This window comes from Mustela erminea, chromosome 8, assembly GCF_009829155.1.
Source record: "Mustela erminea isolate mMusErm1 chromosome 8, mMusErm1.Pri, whole genome shotgun sequence".
In the NCBI taxonomy this organism is placed as follows: Eukaryota; Metazoa; Chordata; class Mammalia; order Carnivora; family Mustelidae; genus Mustela; species Mustela erminea.
Window position 1 is genome coordinate 40,485,167 of NC_045621.1, and position 27,039 is coordinate 40,512,205.

General features: G+C 45.1%; 1 protein-coding gene across 5 annotated transcripts in view; it reads left to right on the forward strand.

The window, feature by feature from the left end:
• Nucleotides 1–27,039, forward strand: part of DGKD (diacylglycerol kinase delta) — a 113,227-nt gene that overhangs the window by 29,487 nt on the left and 56,701 nt on the right. Inside the window, exon 1 of one of the 5 annotated variants that reach the window (XM_032355216.1) lies at nt 26,164–26,319. The exons of the other annotated variants lie outside the window; for them this stretch is intronic. Coding sequence (XP_032211107.1) covers nt 26,293–26,319 — 27 coding nt within the window. The 5' untranslated portion in view covers nt 26,164–26,292. Of the gene's footprint in view, nt 1–26,163; nt 26,320–27,039 lie in introns of those variants that run through there. 5 annotated transcript variants of the gene reach the window in all.

The following is a 27,039-nucleotide window of genomic DNA, read 5'->3' on the forward strand; positions in this document are numbered from 1 at the left end:
TGCGCTTGCGCTCTCCCTTGCTCTCTCTCTCTATGACAAATAAATAAAATCTTAAAAAAAAAAAAAAAGGCTTTGGACAAATAAATGAAATACTGAATATGTGTTACAACTTGTATGAGCCTTGAAAACATGATCCTGAGTGAAAGAAACCAGACACAAAACGCCACATCTTATGATTCCGTTGATACAAAGTGCCACAATAGGCAAGCCTGTAGAGATGGAAAGTAGATTAGTGGCTGGGAGGGGCTGTGGAGGAAGGAGGAATGACTGCCTGAGGTACAGGATTTTTTTGAGGGGCTGACACAATGTTCTAGAATTAGATACAGGTGATGGTTGCACAACTTTGTGAGTGTGCTAAAAACCACTGAATTGTATACTTTAAAAGGGTGAATTGTACGGGTATTGTTTCTCAGTAAAAATATTATGGAAGAAATAGGATGGTCCTATGCTTTTGGTACTATATGAGTTAATACGGAGCTTTGTCAGCCGGATCAGAGAATGAACCCTGATTTATACATTGTCTCTATGGGAAAATGTGTTCCGAGTGCTAAATACCAGATGTAGAGCCTGTCTGTGTTGGAGAGACCTTTGGAACTCAAGCTCTATCAGGTAGTCATGGATAATTCCTAGCCTTCAAGGGCAGAGGCACTAATTCTTTCACATTTATTTTCTGTTTCATTAGTGCTTTAAAAACTGCCTTTTCATCTGAGGATGTGCTGAAAGGACCAGAGAAAGATTAATACTGAGGTTCCCCAGAAACATTCCAAGATAAGGAAGCTCATCCCATGAGTGATTCATGATGGCGTATGGAATATGGAGATAAACGGAGAGAGCTTGCAGTCCACTTCAGCCCCAGTCATGCTTCGGTAGAGAGTCCTTCAGTTCTGGGGCTGTGGGTGATAGAAATATTTTCTATGCTTAAAATGAACACTTAACGATTATCCCTCTTTCTAACCCCCTGTGGTGTTTACCGGCTGAGTTCTGAACCGGTTGCGTACCATACGGCGAAGCCGAAGTCTCTTTGTAGGTCTGCCTTCCATCGGCTGAGCCCTTGTGGACTTTGCTCAGAGTGCAGAATGAGCAAATGGATTTGCCCAGAAGCTACTACATTTCCTGGGACATCTCATTTGGTTTCCAACTATTCTAGTCGTAATTTCCCAGTTTCAGAATTTCGGCTAAAATTGCATGCCTGATAAAAACAACTAGTCCATGAAAGCTGCTATTATCATGAATCAGTTAATTCTTGGGAACCTTTTGTATTTGGAGACACAGGAGTAAATTTCCTCCACAGTGCAAAAGGTTCCATTTTTATTCCTCCGCCACATGGCCAGACAATTGTACTGTAAAGAAATTGAGGCCTCTTGGACAGGAGACTTCAAGGGACATGGGTGGAGATAATTGGGGAGAGGAGAAATTATTTAGATGAGCTGGGTGGAAGAGGTGGAACAAACGAGGCTTGTGTAACTAGACAGGTCTGCTTGTCTTCCTGTTCTTTAGGAATAAAGCGAAGCTAAAGACTTAAGGATTGCCTTCAGAGCCTTCATAGGTGGTGTGGTGGTGTGGGAGCTTCTGGAAGATGGGGAGTAGAGCTGACAGTGCCCTCTGCCTGTGGGGCTGCCCCTCACAAGGCCAAAAAACAAAGTGGCATGAAGAGGAAAAGGGGATTTGCCAACTTAGATCCCAGCCTCTGTAATAACATGAAATTGTATGTTTTTGATGATTGAACATGTTAATCATAATGAAAACCTAAAGGCTTTTGATATCTCATTGCCCACTTGCCCTTAGAGCTTATGTCAATAGGACTTCATGAAAGTTCTTTTTTTTTTTAAAGTTCTCTTTTTCAAAATTTTTACAAACACCACGTGTTAACATTTTAGAGTATTCTTTGCCACTTGGCTAGTTTAAAAATGGTAATTTGTTTTGATTTGTTTCTTTGACTATCAAACAAAGTGAGGTTGAACGCTGGCCATTAAATTTCTCTTTTGATGAATTGATTTCTTCCTGTGCTTTCATCTAGTTGGCACTGTTTTTTTAGGGTTCAGAATTATTTCACTCATTTCACTTTCTGTCTAAATCTGCCCTCATTGATTGTAATAGTTTTAGTGCTTTGTCTTTGTCCTTTTTTTTTTTTTTTTTTTTTTTAACTAGATTTCATACACTAATAGTAGGCCTGATGTTGCCGGGTTAAAATGCTATTCATTTTTCCCTTATGCTTCTTTCCATTTTCTAACATGTTTTAAGATTATTTTTAGCTTATAGAGGGCACGGATTGCATTGGAGCACTGGTTGTGGTGAAAAAATAATGAATACTGTTTTTCTGAAAATAAATCAATTTAATAAAAAAATGATTATTTTTAGCTTTATGATAATGAAGTTACAGATTTGTGCTGAAGGTATATTTTGACTACTAAAACAATCCAAAGGAGTTTGTCAAAGTAGAATTTCTGCTTTACTGGAACTTTATATATTTCAAATAAATTCTGAGATTGAAAAATGACTTCCATACCAAAAATACACAAGTGTAAGTGGAAGCTTGATGTTTAACAGCCACTCAGATCAAGTGATAGAACATCTCCAAGTCCAGAGAAGCTCCCTTCATGATTAACCTCCCCTCTTTAAATGTAACCACTATCCTGACCTCCAACACTGTAGATTTTTATTTTATTTTTTTAAAAATTTTAAAAGATTTTATTTATTTATTTGACAGAGAAAGATCACAGATAGGCAGAGAGGCAGGCAGAGAGAGAGAGAGAGGAGGAAGCAGGCTCCCTGCTGAGCAGAGAGCCCAATGTGGAAATTGATCCCAGGACCCCGAAATCACAACCCGAGCCAAAGGCAGAGGGTTTAACCCACTGACCCACCCGGGCACCCAACACTGTAGATTTTTAGTTTTGAGTGTTTTAGCTATTTGATATAAATGGTGTCATAATGTATATTTTGTGTCTTTGTGATCTGTGCATTTCCTAATATCATGGCACTTGGGATTTTTCTAGTTGTATTGTTAATTGATCTCTAGCTTCATTCTACTACTATCCGAAAATATACTCTATGATTTTAATCCTTTGTAATTGTTGAGACTTTTATGACCTACCAGTTTTCATAAATGTTCCATGTGCATTTGAACATAACTTAGATTTGGAGTTCCTATATGCATTTGAGTAGGACAAAGGTTTAGCTATTTTTCTCAAATATTTTATAACCTACTGATTTGTTTTTCTGCTTGTCCTATTATTAAAATTTATTAAAATCTCGGGGTGGCAGGGTGGCTCAGTTGGTTAAGCGTCTGCCCTCAGCTCAGGTCATGATCCCAGAGTCCTGGGATCAAGCCCCACATCCAGCTCCTTGCTCAGCGGGAAGCCTGCTTCTCCTCTCCCTCTGCCTGCTGTTCCCCCTGCTTGTGTTTCTGCTGTCTTTCTCTGTCAAATAAAATCTTTAAAAAAAAAGATTTATTAAAATGTCCTACTATGATTGTGGACTTATCTGTTTTTTGTTTTCATTCTGTTAGTTTTGCTTTATATATTTAGAGGTTTTTTTAAAAATATATTATTTATTTATTTATTTGACAGGCAGAGAGGTAGGCAGAGAGAGAGAGAGAGAGAGGAGGAAGTAGGCTCCCTGCTGAGTGGAGGGCCTGTTGCGGGGCTTGATCCCAGGACCCTGAGATCATGACCTGAGCTGAAAGCAGACACTTAACTGACTGAGCCACCCAGGAGTCCTTCTGAATTTGCGTTTTTCCCACCAGTCCTATGGTATTGCTAGAGCTCTTTTCAGCCTCTCAACCTCTTCCACTTAATGAATGAATTGGCAATTCTTGCTAGTTAACTATTTTTTTCGGTATCATGTCACTCAGTGATACTTACAGGTATCTGACATCAAGAGCACTTTTTATGTAAATATGAGAAATGTTAGATACCATTTATTTGAAAGGTAATATGTTTACCAAAGGGAGTCAAGTTTGGTCTTTGTCACAGTTTATAAATTTGTTGTTTAGGTCTTATGATCCTATTTTAAATTTACTTGATCTTCCAGAGATTGATGAAGAGTTACTCTCTTCAGAATAATTATATTTGTCATTTTAATCTTATATTTGCAACACTTTCACTTTCACCGTTTTTGAAGCTCTTTTATTTTTATTTTTTTAAACATTTAAAAAATTTTTACTTATTTATTTGACAGAGACATGTCAAGAGAAGGAACACAAGCAGGGGAGGGGCAGAGGGAGAAGTAGGCTTCCTGCCGAGCAGGGAGGCCCAGTGCAGGGTTCTATCCCAGGACCCTGACCTGAGCTGATGGCAGACCATAATGATGGAGCCACCCAGGTGCTTCTATTTTTGTTTTTATTTTTTAAGATTTTATTTATTTGAGGGAGAGAATGAGTGAGAGAGAGGGCATAAGCAACGTTTGGGGCAGATGGAGAGGGACAAGCAGATTCTCTGCTGAGCAGGGAGACCGACCCAGGGGTCAGTCCCAGGACGCTAGGATTGTGACGTGAGCCAAATGCAGATGCTTAACTGACTAAGCCACCCAGGTGCCCTTTTGAAGCTCTTTTAGGCACATAATTTTTTTTTTTTTTAAAGCTTTTATTTATTTACTTATTTGAGAGAGAGTGAGAGAGCATGAGTGAGGGTAGGGGGCAGAAAGGGAGGGAGAATCAGGCTCCCGCCAAGCAGGGAGCCCCACTTGGGGCTTGATCCCTGAACTCTGGGATCATGACCTGAGCTGAAGGCAGATGCTTCACTGCTTCACTGACTGAGCCACCCAGGTGCCCAAACACAGAAATGTTAGTACCTTCATTACTGAGTAATTATTTGTCAATAAGGTAACATCTTTTTTACACTGAACAGTCTTTACTGTTAACTGTACTCTGTCTGATACTAATATTGCTCTATTTCTTGGTTCAGAATTTGGTAATATGTCTTCCACCCTCACTTTTATCTTCAGTTTTTCTTTGCTATTTTAGATTTAATTTTTGTAAACAATATATTGTTAGAAGTTGTTTTTCCTCAATCTGGAGCGGTTTGTAATAGTGAACTTGAGACATTTTCTGCTTGTCAGGGTTTTTGCACATTTGACTCCTGTGTTTAGTGGCTGACTGTGTTGTGCTATCTTGATTGAATGCTTTCTCGGTATCTCCCTTCTGTTTTGTATTTTTACATTTATATTTGGTAGTGATTTGAATTTTAAAATTCCTATAAAAATACATTCACAATTTACGAATTTTCTTATGTTCTATCTGCTTATAGCTAGCGCACGTGGTGATGTCCTTTTTCGGTGAAGTTGTGTACTTCATGGGGTGTTCAGCCACGTAGAACATGCTGCTTGCTGCTTTCTTTCACCAACCATTGTTGTTTGCATCACACTAATGAAAGTGAGAAAGCGCTGAAGAACAAAGAAGAAAAATGATGTAGAATGTTGTTCCTTCTGCAAAGGAAACAAAATATGTTTGTTTGTTTTTAAAGACTCCTTGCTGAGCTAGGAGCCTGATGTGGGGCTGGATCCTAGGACCTGGAATCATGACCTGAGCTGAGGGCAGACGCTCAACCATCTGAGCCACCCAGGCGCCCCAAAATAGAGTGGTTTTTTTTTTTTTTTTTAAAGATTTTTTGAGAGAGAGACAGTGAGGGAGAGCATGAGCAAGGAGAAGGTCAGAGAGAGAAGCAGATTCCCCATGGAGCTGGGAGCCCGATGCGGTACTCGATCCCGGGACTCCGGGATCATGACCTGAGCTGAAGGCAGTCCAACCAACTGAGCCACCCAGGCATCCCTAGAGTGTTTTTTATTAGATAACTCTAGCAGCACAGTGTTTCCTAGTGTTGGTGTTGGAGGGGAGGCCTCTGAAGCCAGCCTTGCTGTTGTTATCATCTTTGTAGATAACCCGTACATTTCTTCCTTTTTCTTTTTCTTTTTCTTAGTTAAGCAGGCTCCATGCCCAGTGTTGAGCCTGACATGGAATCAAGACCTGAGTTGATATCCAGAGCTGGGCGCTTAACGAACTAAGCCCCCTAGTGCCCCTGTACATTTCTGCTTAAAATCTCATGGGGCTGTTTTTCTCGTGTGATAATTGGATTTGGTTACTAATTTGTCTGGTATATAGTAAATCTTCTGTCTTCCAGACTTGGTTTTGGTTTTCCAACTTTGAAAAAGGTCTTTTTTTCCTCGTATTTTTTGTATAATTCTGTTTGTGTGCTTTGTCTTATTCTTTGGGAACCTTGTTGTTTATTCATATATTGATTCAGCACTGTGTGCCTTTTGCGAGCTTGCCCAGGGCCCAGCACTGTGCTCATTGGTCACCTGTCATTGGTGAGCAGAGATGGAGAGGGGCTCTTCATCAAGCTGGCATTCTTCTGGGGGCTCAGGGAAGCACACACCGAGAGGTTATAGGCTGAAATAGGTTATAGGGAAGGAAGGCTATGTGGGGTATCATAAGGAGGACCCCCCCGCCACTGGTATTGGGGTGGAGTCAGGAGGACTGCCCCTGAGGAAGTAATTTTTTTTTTTTTTAAGATTTTATTTATTTGACAGACAGAGATCACAAGTAGGCAGAGAGGCAGGCAGAGAGAGAGGGGGAGGCAGGCTCCCTGCTGAGCAGAGAGCCTGATGCGGGGCTCCATCCCAGGACCCTGGGATCATGACCCAAGCTGAAGGCAGAGGCTTTAACCCACTGAGCCACCCAGGCACCCCAGGAAGTAATGTTTTAACTGAGATGTGAAGACTGGTTAGTCTTCACTGAAGGAAGTGTGTGCAAGTGTGTGAATGTGTCTGTATGTGTCATGCTTGTAGGCATCCTCGAATGGGCCAAGTCCAGGGACCAGTGTGTGCAAAGGCCTTGTGGTGGAGGATGCAGTGTAGACTGTGGGAAGAAGCAGAAGAAAGGCTGTGTGGCTGGCTGAGGCCAGAAGGAAACAGAGACCATAGGGGGCACTGGGAAGGGCTTGGGACTTAGTCCTTCAACCCCTAATACCATCAAATAGTTCTTTTGGGTGAAATTCCCAGATTTGCAGTGAGAACATTTCACTCCAGTTGCACTGTGGAGAGTGAACTGGAGGAGGAAGGGAAAGGGTGGAGAGTGTGTAGGATGTGTGTGGGGGAGACCACAGCCCTCACTAAGAGAGGGTGGCTTCTGGTTCTCAGTGGAGGGGGTGGCGGGTGGGCAGTGGACAGGGTGCCTCAGTGCAACCAGAATGGAGGCGGAAGAAGGTGTCGGGTTCTCCCTAGCACAGCGGCTGGTCAGGCAATTTAGAGTCCCGGGGCCAGGGAGTCGTAGGGGGAGGGTTCTGGATCTTCTGTGTTTGTCACACTCTTTTGCGTCATTTTAATTTGTTGTTTTTCTCAAATTCTACTTATGAAAGTTTTAATTTTGTTTCCTGTTGCATTTACTTGTGATTTTTACCGCCAGGCAGCATCACTTTCACGTTCTTTTTAGTTTGTTTTTATCCTGGCTAACTCTTGGTTGATAGAGCGGCATTTTAAAAGTGCTTTCTGTTTAATGTAGTCATTTTCCGCTTCAGAGAAAGATTTTCCATGTTCTTTTGGGATTCCAAATGTTCTCATTGACTTGGATATTCCCCCTGGCCTGAGCTATTCATCTTTGAGCTTTCCATAGTGGTTCTACAGCTTCCCATCCTGCATGGACTTCGCTTACGGCCTTCCCGAGGCAGCCGGGAGCTCGAGAGACTTCTGGGCATCGGAGGGCTGTCAGTATGCAGGGCTTTTACCTTGTTTCTCCAAGTTTGTGTTTTCATCATTTTCCATTTTTGTCCTATTTTAATAGAGCTGTGATGACATTTCATCACCTCCTTTAATGTTACTCAGTGTCAAGATGTGGCAAGAACAAGTCGAGGCAGTGGAGCACAGCACAGCTGTGTTCTCACACTGCCACCCAGCCCGTCCCTCCCAGTCCGTCCTCCGAGTCCCTTCGGTTTTCTTTGTCCCCATGCTGCAGTGTGTGCTGCGTGAGAACAAGGTTTTTGTTTGTTTTGTTCACTGCTTCACCCAAGAGCCAGCACACAGTGTTTGTCAAGGAGATACTTGATTGCTACTGATTCAGGATGACTTGGGCCCAGTTTCCCTGGCTGCTGTCCCTTGGCAGAGCGCTAACAGCGGGCCGCACTCTGGGTTGCCGTGCATGGCTCCCCTCCTGCAGCCTGTGGCCCTGGAGGCGGAGCAGCCACAGAAGCAGCAGGCTGGGGAGCGAGCAGCTCTGGGCTGCAGTGAGGCCAGGTGTCAGGGACAAGAGGCTCAGAGGCCTGAGGCTGAGAGGGAGCTGTGGCCAGCATGGCGAGTGCCCTGGGGTAGAAGTGGTTCTTGCCGGAATGGCAGAGCGTGCGAGGGCGGCGGGATGGATGGAGGTCAGAGGTGAAGTGCTTTCCAGGCTGTGTGGAGTTGGGACTTTTTTGCCATGGGTACTGGGATGCCATCCAGATTTTGAAAGTCATTTTTGTTACAAGCCTGGCTGTTGTGGAAGACTCAATCTTCCAGGAGGGGGTGGCCAGAATGGGTGTGGAAGCTTCGGTGGAGCCACAGTGGTTGACAAAGGTCTGGATGGAGAACACAGCTGTAGCACTTTGGTTAAACACCTCTCTTAGCAGTGCCGGTCCTTGTCTTAAGTGACTGGGGAATTTAGTAGGGTGCTGAAGATAAATGGGCTTTTGAGCAGTTGGGTGATTATTGCCTTCCAGAAGGCAGCTCTGCACAAGGCCCCACGGTCACCTGATATGCACAGGACCAGACTCAGGGAGCTCTGGATACCCTCCCTTTCTTTACCAGGGCGCATGAGTGGCCCTTCCAGTTCCCAGAAATTTCACCCCAGAGACTGACTTCAGGGGTGCTAGTGTCAGAGGCACTGTCCCTTTTGAGGGAAGCAGAATCAGCTGAATTGAATTTAGTGAAGATTTTCTAAATTAAGTAGGACAAGGGGACTTCTCATCAGAGGGGGACACAGGTGCAGTGGATGGACAGCGGGAAGCAGGAAAAGGGCCACCTGCAGGCAGGTGTGGGCTGAGTACTGGCCTATGTCCCTCAGATGGCAGGGAGCCTGTAGCACACAGGGGATTGCGAGGCATTTCCACCCACGTTGCCTGGGAGAGGATGGTGCCTTTCTGGAAGTTTTGCTCCCTGGAGGCATTTGCCGCAGTCAGGGATGTCACCTGCTGTCATGGTGTCATGTGCTTGTGCCCTTGGGATTTGCCTGAGCCCCCTTCCTCCCAAATCCTTGGGCGGTGGTGCTGGCGCAGGTGGGACCTTGGCCCTGGGACCAGCAGCTGGCTCTGGTTTTGTCGAGGCACACATCCGATTCCCCAAGCTGGTGGGTGGGTCTCTATTTGGGGTCCTTCTCGTGGGTCTCTGGGTCTCCCCTGAGCAGCCAGAGGGCAGGGATGGAGGCTGTCAGTGCTGTGAGAAAGCCAGTGCTGAGGGTGAACTGGGGCCTGAGGGAAGGACAGTGCTGTGTCAGGCTGTTTGTGTGTTAAGAGACTCATGCTGTAATACGTTCAGTTACTTTTACTTCATTTGTGGGTGAAATTATGTGCTATGTGGTATTTCCATGCTTTGGTTTTCCCAGAGGAAGGAGGGCCTCTGTCTTTGAGTGTCCAGAATCTGCATTTCCTCCAATGTAAGGACCTAGATGATAGGACTGGGTTACGTTCCTTTCTTTACTGTTGAACATACCCCCCATGAGCCCTCGTGCTGTGCCAGTGCTCAGGGGCAAGGACTGGGAGGCTGAGCCATGAATCTCAGCTCAGCCTCTTGCTAGCTGAGTGGCCCTGGGCAAGTCATTAGAGTACTCTGAGCCTCAGTTTCCTCATCTGAGAAATGGGGGATAGTAATAGTACCTACTATGGGATCATTGGGAGGGTTAAATGAATTTATACACAGTAGGCATGATGTAAGTGTTTGCTGCTGTTAACAGTATGATTATAGGCATTCACTGCCTATCTGTTCAATGGGGGAATTGAAAGCAGTGATACAAATTAATTTATGATGTCATTTGGTACTTAGACATTTTTCTTTTAGTTTGGTTTACTTATATTTCTTAAGTGAAATGTTTCATACATTCTGTGTTTGCTGAATAATAACTTCTCATTAAAATCACCTTGGTTGGGTGCCTGGTTGGCTCAGTGGGTTAAAGCCTCTACCTTCAGCTCAGGTCATGATCCCAGGGTCCTGGGATCGAGTCCCGCATCGGGCTCTCTGCTCAGCAGGGAGCCTGCTTCCCCCTCTCTCTGCCTGTCTCTCTGCCTACTTGTGATCTCTCTCTGTCAGATAAATAAATAAAATCTTAAAAAAAAAATCACCATGGGGGCACCTGGGTGGCTCAGTGGGTTGGGCCGCTGCCTTCGGCTCAGGTCATGGTCTCAGGGTCCTGGGATCGAGTCCTGCATCGGGCTCTCTGCTCGGCGGGGAGCCTGCTTCCTCCTCTCTCTCTCTCTCTCTCTCTGCCTGCCTCTCTGCCTACTTGTGATCTCTCTGTCAAGTAAATAAATGGAGTCTTTTAAAAAAAAAAATCACCATGGATTGGGACACATGGGTGGCTCAGTCAGTTAAGCCGCTGCCTTTGGCTCAGGTCACGATCCCAGGGTCCTGGGATCGAGTCCTGCATTGGGCTCCTTGCTTGGCAGGGAGCCTACTTCTCTCTCTTCCAGTCTCTGCTTGCCACTCTGCCTGCTTGTGTGTGCACACGCGTGTGCGCGCTCTCTCTTTCTGACAAATAAATAAGTAAAATCTTAAAAAAAAAAATCACGATGGATTATGCTGGACTTCACTGGACCTAAAGCAGTCTGACTGTTTTACCCTTATCCCTGGGGTCCTGGCAGCAATTGCACTTGAGTCGGACCTTGAAGAGGAAAGAAGTTTGACTGGAATATACCTGAAATATAAAACCATTAAAAAGAGTCACATTCTGCCCATTTCTAAAGGTGATTGTAAATCATTGAGTGCCACCTCGGTTCTTATCTTATACAGTCCAGGGGACCTGGCCTTCCCTAGCTGTCCCAGCCTCTTACCCCCTGAGGACCTGTTCTTTGTAGAATACAAACCCCTTGTGCACAGGTCACCCTGGTCTTGGTGGGGCACCTCAGATCTGAAGGCTCTTTCCCCAAGTTCCCTCCATAGACCCTGCCCATCCCTCAAAAGTCAGGTGAAAACTCTCCCTTGTGGGATATTCCTGTTTATACCACAGTCAGAAGGGTATGCGCTGCTGTCTCTGCTCCCTCAGGGCAGTGGTTCTCAAACTTATCTGTGCCTGGGCACCCTTGGGGGGCAAAAAAAAAGTTCCTGGCACCATCCCCAGAGATTCTGATGCTGACTTGTAAATAGGTGATTTCTTAGAACTTTTCATGATTTTGAGGTGTAGCCATGTTTGGGGTCCACACTCATGTGATGCCAAAGGAGCAGAGGCTCCTTAGTAATCTGTGCGCTCTTGGTCACACCTTCGTAGGTCTTGACTTGAGGCCAGGGGTTCTCTTTGAAGCTGCTCTCCGCAGTGCAGGATACACTCGGCCTGTGCCAGCAAGTGTGAGCCAGGAAGTAGGTTTTGTTGCTTCTTTCTGTTCAGAGAGGATATGGAATTGTTTCTTCTTTGTGAAGTCCCACAGAACAAATGTCCATCACTACGGACAATTCTGTGGGCCCAGCCCCTTCTTGCTGCTGTTACCCTCTTACAAATGCCTTGAGTACTGGGCCGGGGAGCTTCCTGGGAGCGGAGCTGTGTGTCTCTGGAATCTGGTGAGCAGCTTTGGGTTGGGCCGGCTCCTTTGCTGTTTGCGTATGTGTCTGTGTGCGTGTCCATGCGCGCGCGTGTGTGCATACGTTTCTAGCAAGTTTGATGGTTTGAAAACTTCTTGTTTACCCCTGGAGAATACAGGAGTAATTCGGCAACAGCATAGTCTTACCTGGGCACTCTGATTTCTGAAGTCGAACAAGACCATTTGGAAAACATGCATGGTTTGGAAAGACTTGTTTTTCCTTCTTTCAGCTGTCCATTGTGGTGGCACACTATTGGGTGCCTGAGGGCAGACAGAGTGGACAAACACGTTTCCAGTGCTCAGGTACTTCTCCGGGGCTGTTAGACACGAAAAGAGATAATTATGGTGACCTGTGACAAGTGTAGCAGAAGCAGGTAAAGAACACGGTGAGAGCACCGAGACCGAAGCAGCTGTGTGGGCCTGGGGGCTGCATGTGGCCACTGAGAAGGGGCATGGGGGTGGGCTCTGGGGCGGAGTCTGGGAGCGTCCCAGGACCGCAGCTGTGTGGAGGGCAACTTATCCATTTATTGTGTAGAGTGTGTACATGGAAATAATGATTTAGAGGAGACTTAAAGGGAGGCGGGGAGAAAAGGTCACAGTAGCTCAGCACCTGCTTTCTATCTTCTGGTCCCCTTCAGTCCTATGTCAGAGGTGTGTGGTACATTTCACATGTCATACATGCACCGGTATGTATATAGTTTTATATTTTCATCATAAACACTTCCACTCATGAGTCTATAATGATCACTTTTATAGGTGGAGATATTTCATTTGTAGGTCTGGCGGAGTTGATCGGTTAACCCTTGTTTCCTCACTCCTGCAGCATTAGGGACTTAAAATGCTCTCAGTTTTTCCTCTTTGGAGATACTGCTAGATCCAGTGTCAGACCACAGTGGGGGACATCTGGGAAGATGGGTGTGGCCTCCCCTGCAGAGCAGCCTCTGTGCTGAGCCCTGTCCCAAGTGAGGGTGCTGCTGTCCTGGAGAGGGCAGCCTGTCTGTGCTCTGTCTTGTGTCCGAAACTGCTCTTGCCTGCCCTCGAGGTTGATTCAGGTTTGGTTCTGGTTTATAGCTTCATCAGCTTCTGTTCACCTGAGTTTGAATGGATCATGATTGGAACTGTAATGTATCCTACGACCCCAGAATCTTATGTCCCCAGAATCTCAGGCGAGTGTGTTACATACCTGTGATCAAGGAGGGAAGGCTAGGCCAGGTTTGTTGATGAGGAGGCAGGCTGATGAGGGAAACTGGGCAGAGCTGGCTGAGCCTGCTGAAGAAGAAAGGAGAGCAGAGGGGTGGGCTGGAGAAGGGCCGTAGGGGAGTCTCTGCAAATGCTGATGTGAGGGCTGACAGGGGTTGGAGGGAACGGAAGGAGCAGGTGCAGAACGCAGAAAACCAGAAGTGAGTGCCTGTTGGCATCATATAAGAACAAAGGGAAGGAGAGGCCCTATCAGATACATTTAAATTTATTTAAATTAAAATCCAGTTTTAGGAAGATGGATTGGCCAAGTTAGGGGGATTGACAATAAAGAGGGTTTTCAGGATAACCTGGGTGCATGGCACAAAAAAGATGTGCCCATATTTCAGTATAATTTTCTATAAATTGAATGAGAATTATATTCTCCTATGGAATATAAATGTTTAGGGGGCTGCTTCTGCCAAATGTCATACTGAAATCTCACACAACTTCCCCAAAGTAGGATGTGGCCCCTCTGCTTAGCTGTGTGTTTATACCATGTGGCTTAATGGGGCAGGGATCAATCGAGCAGACTTTGCTCCTGGCATCCATTGCCCTAAAATGACTGTGTCAGAATAACCAGGTCTTTCAAAGCAAGGAGTGATTTGTTGTGTCTGTATGTGGGAAAACTTCCTTTTCCCCGAGGAATATTGAACTATTTAATGGTATCCAGAGGTTTTACAAGGTCTGGTATAAGGTGGTTTTCTTTGTTAGCTGCGTGGCTCTGTTTCCTCATCTGTGAAAAGGAAATAGCTTCTCATAGGTCATCGGGTTGGCAGAAAAGTGCTCTCAGAAGTTTTCCTGGTGTTCTTTTTTTTTTTTTTTTTTAAAGATTTTTAAAATTTGACACAGAGAGAGATCACAAGTAAGCAGAGCAGCAGGCAGAGAGAGGGGGAAGGAGGCTCCCCGCTGAGCAGAGAGCCTGATGTGGGCCTCGATCCCAGGACCCTGAGATCATGACCTGACCCGAAGGCAGAGGCTTAACCCACAGGCCACCCAGGCACCCCAATTTTCCTGGTTTTTATATACACCATCAGTCATCAGTGATTTTAGGATGGCAATAGAGTTGCTTGCCACACTTAGCAGTTATTTCTATTTAAAGGAATTTCAAAGGATTTCAGATGAGGTCCGGAGAATATAGAAAAATAGCACGTGCAGCCGAAGAGTAGGTATCAGGAGAGTTACTCTTCTTAGAGCTATTGGGCAATAACTAGTAAAAACAAGAGAAAAACTTTGGTTTTTCTTTACCTTTTACTTCTCCTGTTTTTAGTTTTTATTGTCCAATGATTAAATAAAAAAGAAGCTATATAATGGATTTAAGTAATATTTTTAGTTGTTTTTAATCTTATCTGTTTGACATTCGTGTTTATTGAATGAATGAAAGTTCCTTAGTAGAATTCTGTAGGGTAGAACCCTGGACCTGACTTACTCAACTGTTTCCAGCAGATGTCAGCCTGTTAGGTGGCCAGGGCTGTTCCTTCGGTGAAGAACCATGACCTTTATCCAGATATCACCATCAGTTTTCCTTCTCAACTTGTTTGGAGCTCAGATATTTCCTGGGCAAAACCCCTGCAACCAGTCACTTCGGCTTAGAGAGAGGAAAAGCTATATATATAATTGGCAGATTTCCTTCATGGTAACTCTTCCCAATTTCTGTGACTGCAGGCCTGGAGCTGAGGTGGGGAAAGTCATAGTCGTGGGCTGAGGGTGTCCCAAGAGGCCTCTGAAGCTAGAAGACCTGCCAGACGCGAAGCCCCATGTATTTAGGACAGCAGCTCCTACTGCCTGGGCTCACTGCCATGAGCAGGCCTACCGTGGTTCCTGCTCAAGTGATGGGCTCCGGGAGAATTGACCTCATGTCCTGGCTGTGCCAGCTGTCAGCTGTGGGACCTCCACTGCTTAACACCTGTCGTTTCATCTTCCCATCGGCAGAGCTGGGGCCATACTACCTCACCTGTGGTGGGGGGAGCAAGAGCCTAGTACGTAGTAGGCGCTTAGTGAATTAGAGGCTGTGATTGATGAAATACCCTTTGGACAGGGGTGCAGGACCAGGAGAGCAGCTGTAGGAGGAAATGAATCCAGTGAATTCCCTGCTTCATAATCTACTCTGTTCTCAGTTCCAAGAAGCAGGAAGAAGCAGGCTTTGAGCCAAATTGGTAGTGTGTGTTTGCTAAGTGTGGGGTTTTGCTGAAGGCAGCACCTGCCTCTGGGTGCTAAGAGCCAGGTACGCCACACGAGGACTTAGGACTTAGGATTCAGTTCTTTCGGTTGTTCCAAGCAGGTAGAGGGGAGGGGACTCTGTTTTCTTCTGGCCGCCTTTTGGTAAGTGCTGGGGCCAGTGGTGGATGTCTGTTAAGTGTATTTAGGATTGAGGGTGGGGGAGGATTCCGTCACTTGTCTGGGCTGTGTGGTGCTACCAAGGAGGAGGAGTTGCACTTATAAAATCTAGGCTATTTTCACCATACGTGTGTGTGTGTGTGTGTGTGTGTGTGTATGAATTGTTAATACTTCTAATTGTTTTTATTTACAAATAATAGAAGAAACAAAAACCAAAATGAACAATTGAAGGACTGTAGTTTGACTTAGGGTGTCTAGGAAATTAATAACTTTAGCTCTCCTTTACTTAGTATTCTTTGGTACGTGTGCCAGGGATATGACTGCACCAAGTCCTGTCTGGCTTTTTTCCCTGAAACTTAGGAAAATGATATCATTCTATAGAATATTATGTTTAAAAAAACCCTACTTTCCTGTCCCAGAATAACCTGGCATTTCAGAGTAGGTAGAGTAGGGAGTAGGAGGTTTTTATTTCCTTGAAACAACTTCTTATCAAATTAAGATAATTCCCCCGCTCTGTGCCAGGGAGGCTGCTGTTTATTGACTCACTACTCTCCCCCCTCCTCCATAGCAGAAGCACCTGCTCTGAAATGTAAACTCAGAAATGAAACATGTGATCTCCCCCTTCCTTTTTTTTTTTTTTTTAAAGTCAGGAGGACTGTAGGAGCTGCTCTACCAGTTCTGTACAGGGTATCTAGCTAACCCTCCAGACCTTAGCCTGGGGTTGAGGAGCTCATGGGAGGCTGGGAACGCCACCTGCACAGGGCTGTTCAGGCCCTACCCAGGCTGGCTTCTGATCCTGCTAGACTGTTTTTTTTTTTTTTTTTTTTTTTAAAGTAGGCTTGATGACCAATGTGGGGCTGGAACCCAGGACTCTGAGAGCACATTCTCCACTGACTTAGCCAACCAGGCGCCCCCTGCTGGACTTAGACGTACGTGTCTTGTGCTCTCCTCACAGTCGCCTGATGTTCACTGGCTGCAAAAGTTCAAAGATGGTGGATCAGAATAATCGCACATTTGGAGAATAGTTAGGAGTGGGGTTGGTCCCCACCCCATCCGTGACTTCTGTCCTGCCCCTGGCACTGAAAACCAGGACCACTTCCATGACTGGAAGGCAGGGGCCCAGGCATAGCTGATCCTCCAGGCCACTGCCAGCTCTGGCTCTCTCTGTCTTCTGAGGAATGAATGCTGTGGTTTGCTTTATGCAATAAGTATCTAATCACACCGAGGGTTAGACTGGGTGTTTGTTGTTCCCAGAGCCATAAGTGCTGCTTTGTCCAGGGCGCTGCCAGTTCACACACCCTGTTGTAGATGAGATAACACCATTAATTATTTTTAGCAGCCACTTTGACTTGCAGAAATTTCCTGGCTTGGATGATAAAACTATTTGGTCGCTCTAGTCATTCAGAGGAAGGTTCACTCTGTCCTTTAAAGAATAACTGCAGTGCACCAAGGTATGTTAACATTATTTTTATAACTTAGTTGAGGTGGAACTGCTGTACAATGAGCTGTGCTGTTTCAAGTGCAGGGATTGTGGAGCTGCCCCACCCCTGCCCCACTGAAACTGTCACCAGACAGGGCAACTAACATTTCCATTCCCTCTGAGAGTTTCCTAGTGATCTATCCTTTCTCTGCCCCCTCCTCAGGCAAATATGGATCTGTTTTCTGTCTTTAACATTATTTTGCTTTTTTTAGAATTCTGTATAAATGGAATAATTCAATGTAAATTGAATAATCACTGAATATAAGTTGAAAGTATGTCCCCCTATTTATGGCATCTTTGGCTCAGTATAAGGATTTTGAAATTTTCCACATTGGGTATGTCAACAGTGTGTTCTTTTCCCCCAATTTGTTGATTCGTTTACCTATTGGTGGGCATTTGAGCAATTTCCAACTTCGAGCTACTGCAAATAAAGCTGACATGAACATTTTTATACAAGTATTTGTGTGGACATAATGTTTCATGTCCCATGGTAAATACCTAGGAGAATTGCTGGGTCATATAGTAGGTGTGCGCTTAGCTTTGTAAGAGACTGCTCAGCTGTTTTCCAGAGTGCCTGGGATTTCACGTGGCCTCCTGCAGTGCAGCACATTCCGGTGGCTCCGCATCCTTGCCAGCACCTGCTGGCGTCAGTCTTCTAGCTAACGTGTTCTCATAGATCTGTAGTAATGTCTCATGGTGCTTTTCATTTCCACTTCCCTGATAACAAATCATGTCAGCATCTTTTCATGTGCTTCTTGGCCATTTGTTTGTGTTATTTTGTGAAGTGTGTGGTAGAATCATTTGTCCATTTTTGCTCTGAATTGAATTGTGAGATTTAAAAAAAAATTATTATACTACTTATTATTGGGTTGTAAGATTTCTTTATGTATTCTGGATATAAGTTCTTTGTGTCACGTACGTGTTAGGAAGGTTTTTCCCAATCTGTGGCTTGCCTTTTTTGTGCATGGCATCTTTAGAAGAACAGAGTCATTCTTTTTGGTGAAATTGAATTCATTAGTTTTTTTTCTTTATGGTTCATGCTTCTTGTTTTTCAATCTAAGAAACCTTTTTCTGCTTCAATATTGCAAAGGATTTTTTTACTAGAAGTTAGATTTATAACTAATGTACAGTTAATTTTGTGTGTAATGTGAGGTAAGAGTTGATGTTCCTTTTTTCCCTTATGGATGATCAGTTTTTCCAGCAGCATTGTTGAAGAGATGTTTCTTTTCTCATCAATCACCTTGACACCTTTGCTACAAGTCAATTGACCATATGTTTGTGAATCTGTTTCCTGACTTTCTGTCCTGTTCCATCAATCTATATGGCTCTAATCTTACCCCAAGACCACACTTTGATTATTATAACTTCACAGTAGGTGTTGAACTCGGACAGGGTAAGTCCTCTAACGTATTCCACCCCCCCCCCCCGAAGATATTATTTATTTATTTCTCAGAGAGAGAGGAAGAGAAAGAGAGCACAGGTAGTGGGAACATCTGGCAGAGGGAGAAGCAGGCTCCTTGCTAAGCAGGGAGCCTAATGCGGAGCTGCATTCCAGGACCCTGACACCGTGACCTGAGCCAGAGGCACATGCTCAATTGACTGACCCACCCAGGTATCCTGCAAGTCCTCTAACTTTTGTTCTTAAAATTGCTTTGGTTATTTCTGAGTCCTTTTCATTTTCATATAATTTTTTAAAATAGTCAATTTCTACAAAATAAGCTTGCTGGAATTTTTTTTTTCCTGAAGATTTTATTTTTACGTAATCTTTACACCCAATGTGGGGCTTGAACTCAGGATGCTGAATTCAAAGTGTTCCGGCCTGCTGGAATCTTGATTGAAGTTGCATCAAACCTGTAAATCATTTTGGGAAGAATCAATACCTTAGTGACATTGAATTTTCCCATGAATGTAATATAACTCTGTATTTATTTAGGTCTTTAATTTCTCTCAGTAGAATTTTGTGGTTTTCAGGATAGATATCTTTAATGTTTTGTTAGATTCATTCCTATGTAATTTATGTTTTTATTTCATATTAAATAAATGAAATATAAAAACATGTTTCATTGTTTGCTGCAAAAAAAACAAGAGTATAATGGATTTTGTGACCTTGGAAAACAACTTACTAATTATAGTAGTTGTTTTGTAGATTCCTCAGAAATTTCAATATGAACAGTTGTATCATCTGCAAATAGAGACAGTTGTACTTATTTCTTACCTAGATGACTTATATTTCTTTTTCTTTCCTTGTTGCAAAAGCCAGAACTGCTGATATAATGTTGAATATAGACGTAGTGTAAGCAGGGGTGTTTTCATTTCTTCAAATCTTAATAGGAAACAATTCAGCTCTTTACTATTGAGTATGATGTTAGCTGTGGGCTTTTTGTAGGTGCCCTTTATCAGTTTGAGGATTTTCTTCTTTGCTGAGAATGTTTATTATGAATGGGTATTGAATGTTGTCAGATACTTTTCTGCATCTACTGAAGTGATCATATATTTGTTTTTCCCTTAATTTTGTTAAAGGGCAAATGAAATTGGTTTTCAAGTGTTAAACCCACCTTGTATTCTTGATACGAACCTTACTTCCTCATACTACTCTCTTTACTGTTAAATTCAACTTGCTGTTACTTTGTTAGGGATTTTTGCATCCATATCCATGAGAGATATTTGTCTGTAGTTTTCCCTTTCCTTTTACTTTTGTTGGGTATTAGTGCTTAGGTTAAGTTGGCTTTATAAAACATAAACTAGCATTGTAACAGAAGGGGGGGATATCATTGTTCTCCCCTCTTTTTTTTCGATAAAGTTTGGTGTTATTTCTTTCTTAAATTCTTGCTAAAATTTACCAGTGAACTTGGTGTGGAGATTTTTTGGGGGTGGGTGGAGATTTTTGATAGTACTTTTTGACATTTTTTAATCAAATTAAAACTTTTTGATTGTTTTTTTTTTTTTTTTTTTTTAAGTAGGCTCCACATCCAGCATGAAGTGCAACGCAGGGCTCGAACTTACAACCCTGAGATCGAGACCTGAGCTGAGATTAAGAGTTGGGTGCCCACTGACTGAGCCACCTGGGTGCCCCCATAAGTTAAAATTTTTAATGGATATAGGCTATTTAGGTTTTCTCTTTCTTTTGTCAACATTAACATTATATGCACCCTTTCTCTCATCCTCTGATTTCTGTCTGTTGGAGGGAGAGGGGTAAGCTTTATGAGAAAAGGGGTGTCCTGGGGCTTACAGACTCACTCTCTATTCCAGCGTCCCGGAGCTATGCCAGGCACAAAGTAGGCATTCTATAAATATCTGTTGGGGTAATTGGCTCATAGTTGCTGTGTGTCTGTCACTTGGCATCTTTGGGAAGCTTTCCTGTCTTCTCCATCCACATGGGACTGTGTCATAGCTGTGCCATGACAAAGGGAGGTGGCTCCTGAGTCAGGCCAGCCTGCCTCAGCCAGCCCGCATGCCTTGTCCTCCCACAGTGGCTGTTCAGATGCCCGGTGATGTGTCCACAGCTCTGGTAGACAGACCCTCTGAGTCAGGACTTGCCAAGGGAAAAAAGTATTTTCAACCCTTTTTCTGTTTTGGTTTTTTAAAATGTTAAATCCTGTGGTTGGAATGACTTCTTTTCAGTTTTGAAATATACTTGAAATACCAGAGGAATACAGGAAGCTTGGTTAGAGGAAAGGGATGAATTTGTTTAGGTTTGGAAGGGGGGGTTATATACATGGGGCAAGATCATCCCAGAAGGCAGTTGACGTTGTGTATGATTTACCTGCTTACTGGGAATGTGGTCTGAGATGTCCTTTCCTGGATCGCTTACAAATGACCATGCTGGACCAAGTACATTTGTCACTTGGGGAGTTAGAAAGGACAGTGTGATTTGGACTGGGCATCTCTGAGAGGACATGACTCTGTTCGGGTCCCTGGCATCTAGAAAGGTCTAGTTCCCCCTCCCTCCTTTGTGTCTCAGGGGCTGGGTCTTTGCACCTCCAGCAGCTGCAGGGAGTGGGAGCTGTACACAACAGCAGTGCTCCTCGTGGTCCTGTCTCCTTCCTGAGCCCCTGCTGGCACTTAGCAGCTCTTCCAGAACACGTGGGTCAGAAACTCCATCCCTCAAGCAGGGGGTCCACAGACCACATCGTGTGCTGGAGGGGACCAGTTGGCCAGCTGTCTTCTGGTCACTGCTCTGCCTCCCACAGCAGTGGGGAGTGGCCTTGGGGAATCACCTATCCTCTCTGGGTGTCTGTTTCCTAATGTATGAAATGGGGTTGGGGCACATGGTCATCCAGTCATAGGGGTGTGTGAGTCTGTGACCTCAGCTTCCGGCTGAACCTCAGCAGGGCCACTTGACAACCATGGGTTGTGAGGAACAAGGGCTCACATATAGCGTCTTTGTCCCCTCCTCTTCCTCCAGCTTTGCATCATGACCATGAGATGTAAAACCTTCATCGTGTTGGTCAGATGTCTGAAACTGTTTTCCTCAGAGTTAGTCCCGGAGGGGAGGAGATGGCTGCCCCTATCATCTCACATGGTGGATTGCCTGGGAGGGGAGGGACATGGGGGACACAGGAAGGGGTAGACAGGACCCCTGCCTCTGATTCTGTTCCCACTGGCCTCCTGCTTTGTTGGGAGCCAGACTTGAGCATATGCTCACACATGTCACCGTGTTGTGGAGCGTGGTCTTTCCCAGGCAGCATGGCTCCCAGACTGAGTCATAAGAAAGTGGGAGAACATGGCACTCCTTAGTGCGCTGGGTAAACCACCTGGAAATATTCCCTGTGAGGCGGGGACAGGGTGTGTGAGGGGAGTTATGCTCAAGGATACATCACTGTGCTGTGTTCCATGGCCACGAGGGTTTTCACCCTAAAATGCTCAGGGACTGACCCTTCATGTAAGTGGGACGTGTTTCAATTCTGTGAGAATTCATTGAGCAAGTACTACCTGTAGGTGCTCAGGGGTTCCTCTGGGAACAGAATGGAGGCCCCCTTCCTTGTGGAGCCAGAGGCAGAGAGAAGGGACAAGGTGCAAATTCCATCTTTTTTTGTAATGCATTGCATTTAACCCCTTCACATCAAATTCTCTTTATGCTCCTCCTGAGATACATGTGAGCACTAATTTATCTATTCGAGGTTAGCAGCAGACTTCTACAGAAGTCCAGATATTTTAGTCTTTGTGAGCGATGGGGTCTCTCTGGCCGTATGTAGCAGTTGGACACGGTATGTACAGGAATGACTATGCTCCCATAAAACTTTCTTTAACGAATAGGGGGCAGATTGTAGAGTTTGTATGGCTCTGACTTATGTCCTCAGATTTGATTTTCAGTGTTATTATTTCAACCTCACTGTTACTCTATTAAATCAAGCTCCCTTGGTGTTGCTGTCCATTTGAGTTGGGAGTTTTCAGTTCTAGTTAATGGAGAAATCAAGTTATTGACCTGGAAGAGAAAGAAGATTCCATTTCTGTGCCTCGGTCTGTGATGATGAGGGTGGTGTCTCAAGGTTAGGTTTGGGGTGTTGAACAGGAAACATAGGTAACAGTGGTTTAAATGAGGTAGAGATTTGTTTATTTGTCCTTGAAAAGACCAGGGGCCAGCAGTCTGGGGCCAGTGTGGAGCTCTGCGGTCGGCAGAGACCCAGCTTTCTCTCTGAGGGTCCCCTCGTGGAGCTAGCTGCTGGCTGCAGGAGCCGCAGGAAGGAGGTAGGCCAGGGCAGGGGTGGCCAGTGCTGTTCTGTCTTTTCAAAGAGCTTTCCTGGGAGCTCCCCCAGTGCTGTCCCAGAGCCGCAGGAGCTGTGGGAAGTGCACTGGTAGCCAGGCTGAGCAGGAGGCTACCTGGAACAGCAGGGCCATTCTGGAAGGTAGAAGGGGAAGAAGCTAATTGCATAGGCAGCTGGTAGTTTTTTTGTCCTGGATGTTGAGTTTGTAGATCAAAAAAAAGAAGAAGAAGAAGAAGAAAAATGCAGAGATGTATTTTAAAACACTTTTTTTATTTTTGAAAATGTGGAAAATACAGAAAACCAAAAGAAGAGAAAAGCCATTTGGTCTCACCACCTGAGATACCAGCTTCCAGTTTTCCATGCTGTGTGTCCTGCCCTTTCAGTCTCATTTTTGTTTAATGCAGTAATGTGATGTAATACACCCTTTCCAAAATTCTTTGTCAGCCTTGTTTTCCCCTAGTGAGGTGTTTGTCTCTTTTCTGACTGCCCCTACTGTTGCCTGGTAGCTAGTCCCTGGTTTACTTAAGCACTGGAAGTGTTGGACGTGCACACATCCTTGAGATAAGCTCATTAGTCAAGGTGTGCATGAGCCTTTGTCCTGAGGGCGGGCACCTGGCAAGCCAGAGGATGCACGTGTTCTTTGCTCTGGGAAGTCTTAAGTGCCTGATCAGTTTGACCTTCAGTGATCAGAAAAGTGCATGGCTGACGTTGGGCTGTAGAGGCTGCTTATGTCTCTTCTCTTCCTTTCCCAATACTTGTTGACTGTGGTGTTACTGTAGATGCCCTTGGCTGTGTGCAGATTTAGCATCACATAATCCCAGAGAAAAACAGACGGATTGTGACAGCATGGGAGTGGCCAGATTTGAGACTGTTAAAGTATTCCCATCATGCTCCCTCCATCTCCACATCCCTTCAAGACCACTGCCAGGGCACTTTTAACTTAGATTCCATTATCACTGGGATAATAATGACCCTAGTGCTTGAACTAATGACTTGGAGCTAATTTTTCCCTCTGTGTGGTAGCCAGATGCAGTCACTGCCCTTTCTGTGGCTGTGTTTCTGTCTCACGTGCACTGGCGCAGCCTCTGAAAGGGGCCATCATTCTCCAGGGCGGGGCCAGCCCAGGAGGAGCACAGCCCTGAGCTTCTGGGGCCTTGGGATTCTGCCTGGGAATTACTTATTCCATCTGAGATCTTTGTGCATTTTGCTAGTCTCGCTCAGGCGCAGACTCCCTCCCATCCATCAAGCTCCCTCACTTTTTTAAAAGGTAAAGTTCTGAGGCACGTGGGTGGCTTCATCAGAGAGATGTCCGACTCTTGATTTCAGCTCAGGTCTTGATCTTGGGATCATGACCTTGAGCTCCACATTGCGTGGGCCTCTGGGCTCAGCAGGGCGTCTGCTTGAGATTCTCTCTCTCCTCTCCCTGCTCCATCGCTTTTTTTCTCAAATAAATATATCTTGAAAAAAAGATAAAAGGTAAAGTTCTGTATTCACTGTAGTATTTCCTGTATTCACTGTAGTAGTTCCTTATAAAATTTAAAAACTTGTACTTCTATTGCTGTTGTTTCCAATGCTTGGTTACAGACTTGAAAGGGTTTTGAGTGTCTGCCCCAGCTCATCCTTCCCCATGAGACTTCTTTATTTTTTTTCTGAATATAAAACTTTGTAGCAACTAAAAAAACTGCCTTATAGCAAAACACCTGTAATGTTTTACTCATGCTAAGGTTGGCATAATACTGACTTTTTTATACAAATAACATGTAAAAAACACTCTAAAGTCTTATCACTGAGATCCCAAATATAGACACTATTATAGAGACCTGTGGTTCTCAATCATGGGAGGGAATGGGGCGGGGAATAGGAAGGTGGCATTTGCCACTTGGATAGAAGACATTTGGCAGTTGAAGACACTTTGGTTTGACATGTGGGGGCTGGAGTTGGTGGTGTCTCTGCTACTGGTGTGTCAGGAATGCTGTTCAGCACCCCATAGTGCTGTAGGGGACAGCAAAGAATTGTTTGGCTGAAAATGTCAGTAGTGCTAAGGTTGAAAACTGTGATAGAGGCAAATGGTTTGGTAGGTGTTTTCCTATGAATATCTGTAAATAGTATAACAGTGGGATCATTAATATATACTAATGTGTGACCTGCTTTTAAAATGCATTATATTGGGGGCGCCTGGGTGGCTCATTCGGTTAAGTGTCTTCCTTCAGCTCAGGTCATTATCCCAATGTCCTGGGATCGAGCCCCGCATCAGGCTCCCTGCTCAGTGGAGAGCCTGTTTCTCCCTGCCTGCTACTCTGCTTGCTTGTGCTATCTCTCTGTCAAATAAATAAAGTCTTTTAAAAATAAATAAATAAAATGCATTATATTATGGGGGCGCCTGGATGACTCAGCTGGTTAAGTGTCTGACTCTTGATCTGAGCTCAGGTCATATCTCAGGGTCGTGAGTTCAAACCCTATATTGGGCTCCACGTTGGGCATAGAGTCTACATTTTAAAAAAAATGAACATAAAAGTAATGCATTATATTATGAACATCTGTGTCCATGAGTACACGCTGACATTGCACTTGTAAAATTTGGCTGCATGGTTTTCCGTTGTGTGCTTTGGAGGGTTGGGTTATTTATAGTGCTTCACTGTTGGAGGAACGTTGAGTTTTGCCCTCTGTGGATCAGCTTCTCGTTTCCTGCCTGCTGTGGGGGAGATGCGGTGTGGGGCACCACCTCTACACCTGGGGTGCTCGTTGTTGGCAATCCCCCTCCTTCCCCTGCCAGGGGCTGCCTGCTTCCAGCACCCTGCTCAGGGTCACCTATAATCTCTAAGATTTTACATGTTGAGCACATTCCAAAGGTTAATAAAGTACTGTAGAAATATTGACTAGATCAATAATCCCAAATATTTTTGTCACATTTCAGTTTTAGGTATAGCTTTTCCTTTTTGCTTCATCTTGCTTTTTCTTTCCTTTTAAAAATCTGTCCTCTGATGGATTACAGTGATTTTGGCCTCTGGCCTAGTTGGCTTTGCTCCCTACCTGAGTATCCTATGTTCCTGGGGATCGGTCTCCTCAGGATGGTTGGGAGCTGGGGTGGGGTGGAGGTGCTTACCCTATGGGCTGTGCGCCCCTGGGCAGGCAGAATCGTTGTGGGGGTGGGGATCCCCTTTTTCCTTCAAAGCTGCCCCGAGACTGGAGATGACCCCAGCTTTAGAGAGAAGTGCCCTGGCAGCAGTTCCTTCCTGGGCTCCTCTGGTGGTTGGGACACATGCAGTGGGGTTCCTAGGGGTCTGACCCTGTATTCTGGGGCTGCTTTTGCCCAGGGACCTCCTGGTGCTTGTTTATATGGTGTTATTTTTGTGTTTGGTATGGCCCTCTGTGAGGAAGTCTGTTGTCTATGCACATCCCAGCTGTTTTGAATAGTCTGGGTCTCGGGGGGCTTCAAGGTAGGGATCTGTGTGTGGCGAACACAGTGTTTGGGGCAGCATCAGAACAGCAGGATGTGAGTAACAGGAAGTGACAGGAATTACCAAACACTCCAGATACTTATTCTTGGCCACCTTTCCGAGTCCCACAGGCTGGGGGGAGCTATATTTAGCTTAGTATTTCCAGGTTCCTAATCCTGCCCGGACGCTGTCCCTTTGGTCCTCTTTTGGTCAGTGACTCAACTTCGAAGTTCTGATTTGTTACTCCAGTGTCTCTGGTCTCCGGTGACACACAGGGTGTTGTACATCGATTTTAAAACTCGATTTTTGTTTTTGCTGGGCCACTTCAATTCTGATCCATTTTGAGGAGCTGGAAAATGTTCTGCAAGAGGGGAGAGCGGCAGGTAAGAGTTCTAGGTGTTGGTGGGCAATGGGGCTATGTGAAGCTGTGGGGGAAAGCAGTTGAAGTGTAAGGTTTTAAAATGAAGTGAGTGGAAGAAATGGAAGATTATTGTAAGCGTCTCTGGAAGTGATGATTTTTGTCTTGTGTTTCTTAGGGGTGGAAGGCTAGGATTTTTAAAGCCACAGGCTTGGTGATGTGACTTCCCTCCCACATGCTAGAAAAATCTTTGGTCCCCGCCTGGTCAGACAGAAAGCCTGCAGATCAGATCAACTTCCCTATGATGAATTTCCGTAGTCTGAACTTTGTCGCAGGAGAGATTACCCCCCCCCCCCCCCAATCCCCAGGGCAGGCACTTCGGGGCGGGGAGATGGTCTGTTCAGCTGGAGCACACTCACTCCTTCTTTGAAGCACTGTAGAGAGGTGTGGTGGCGGGGAGTATTTCAGGCAGCTGCCGACCAGGTGCCCACATGGGCTGCTCGGTGTGCCCTGTGCCCTGCTGTCCAGCAGCCGGGGAGCCAGCCATTCGCTCTCATGCACTGCTGTGCACACACTGACCTGTGCTGGCCTACAGCCCAGCCTGTGCCTTCCTGTTGTAGGACAGCGGGGGATGGCAGGCCACTGGTGGCAGTCATGGCCTACCTTCTTCACCCTGAGAATGACACCAGGGGACAGGTGCTGCTACTCTTTTTGGGGGTTAAGAAACCGAGGCCTAGAGACAGGT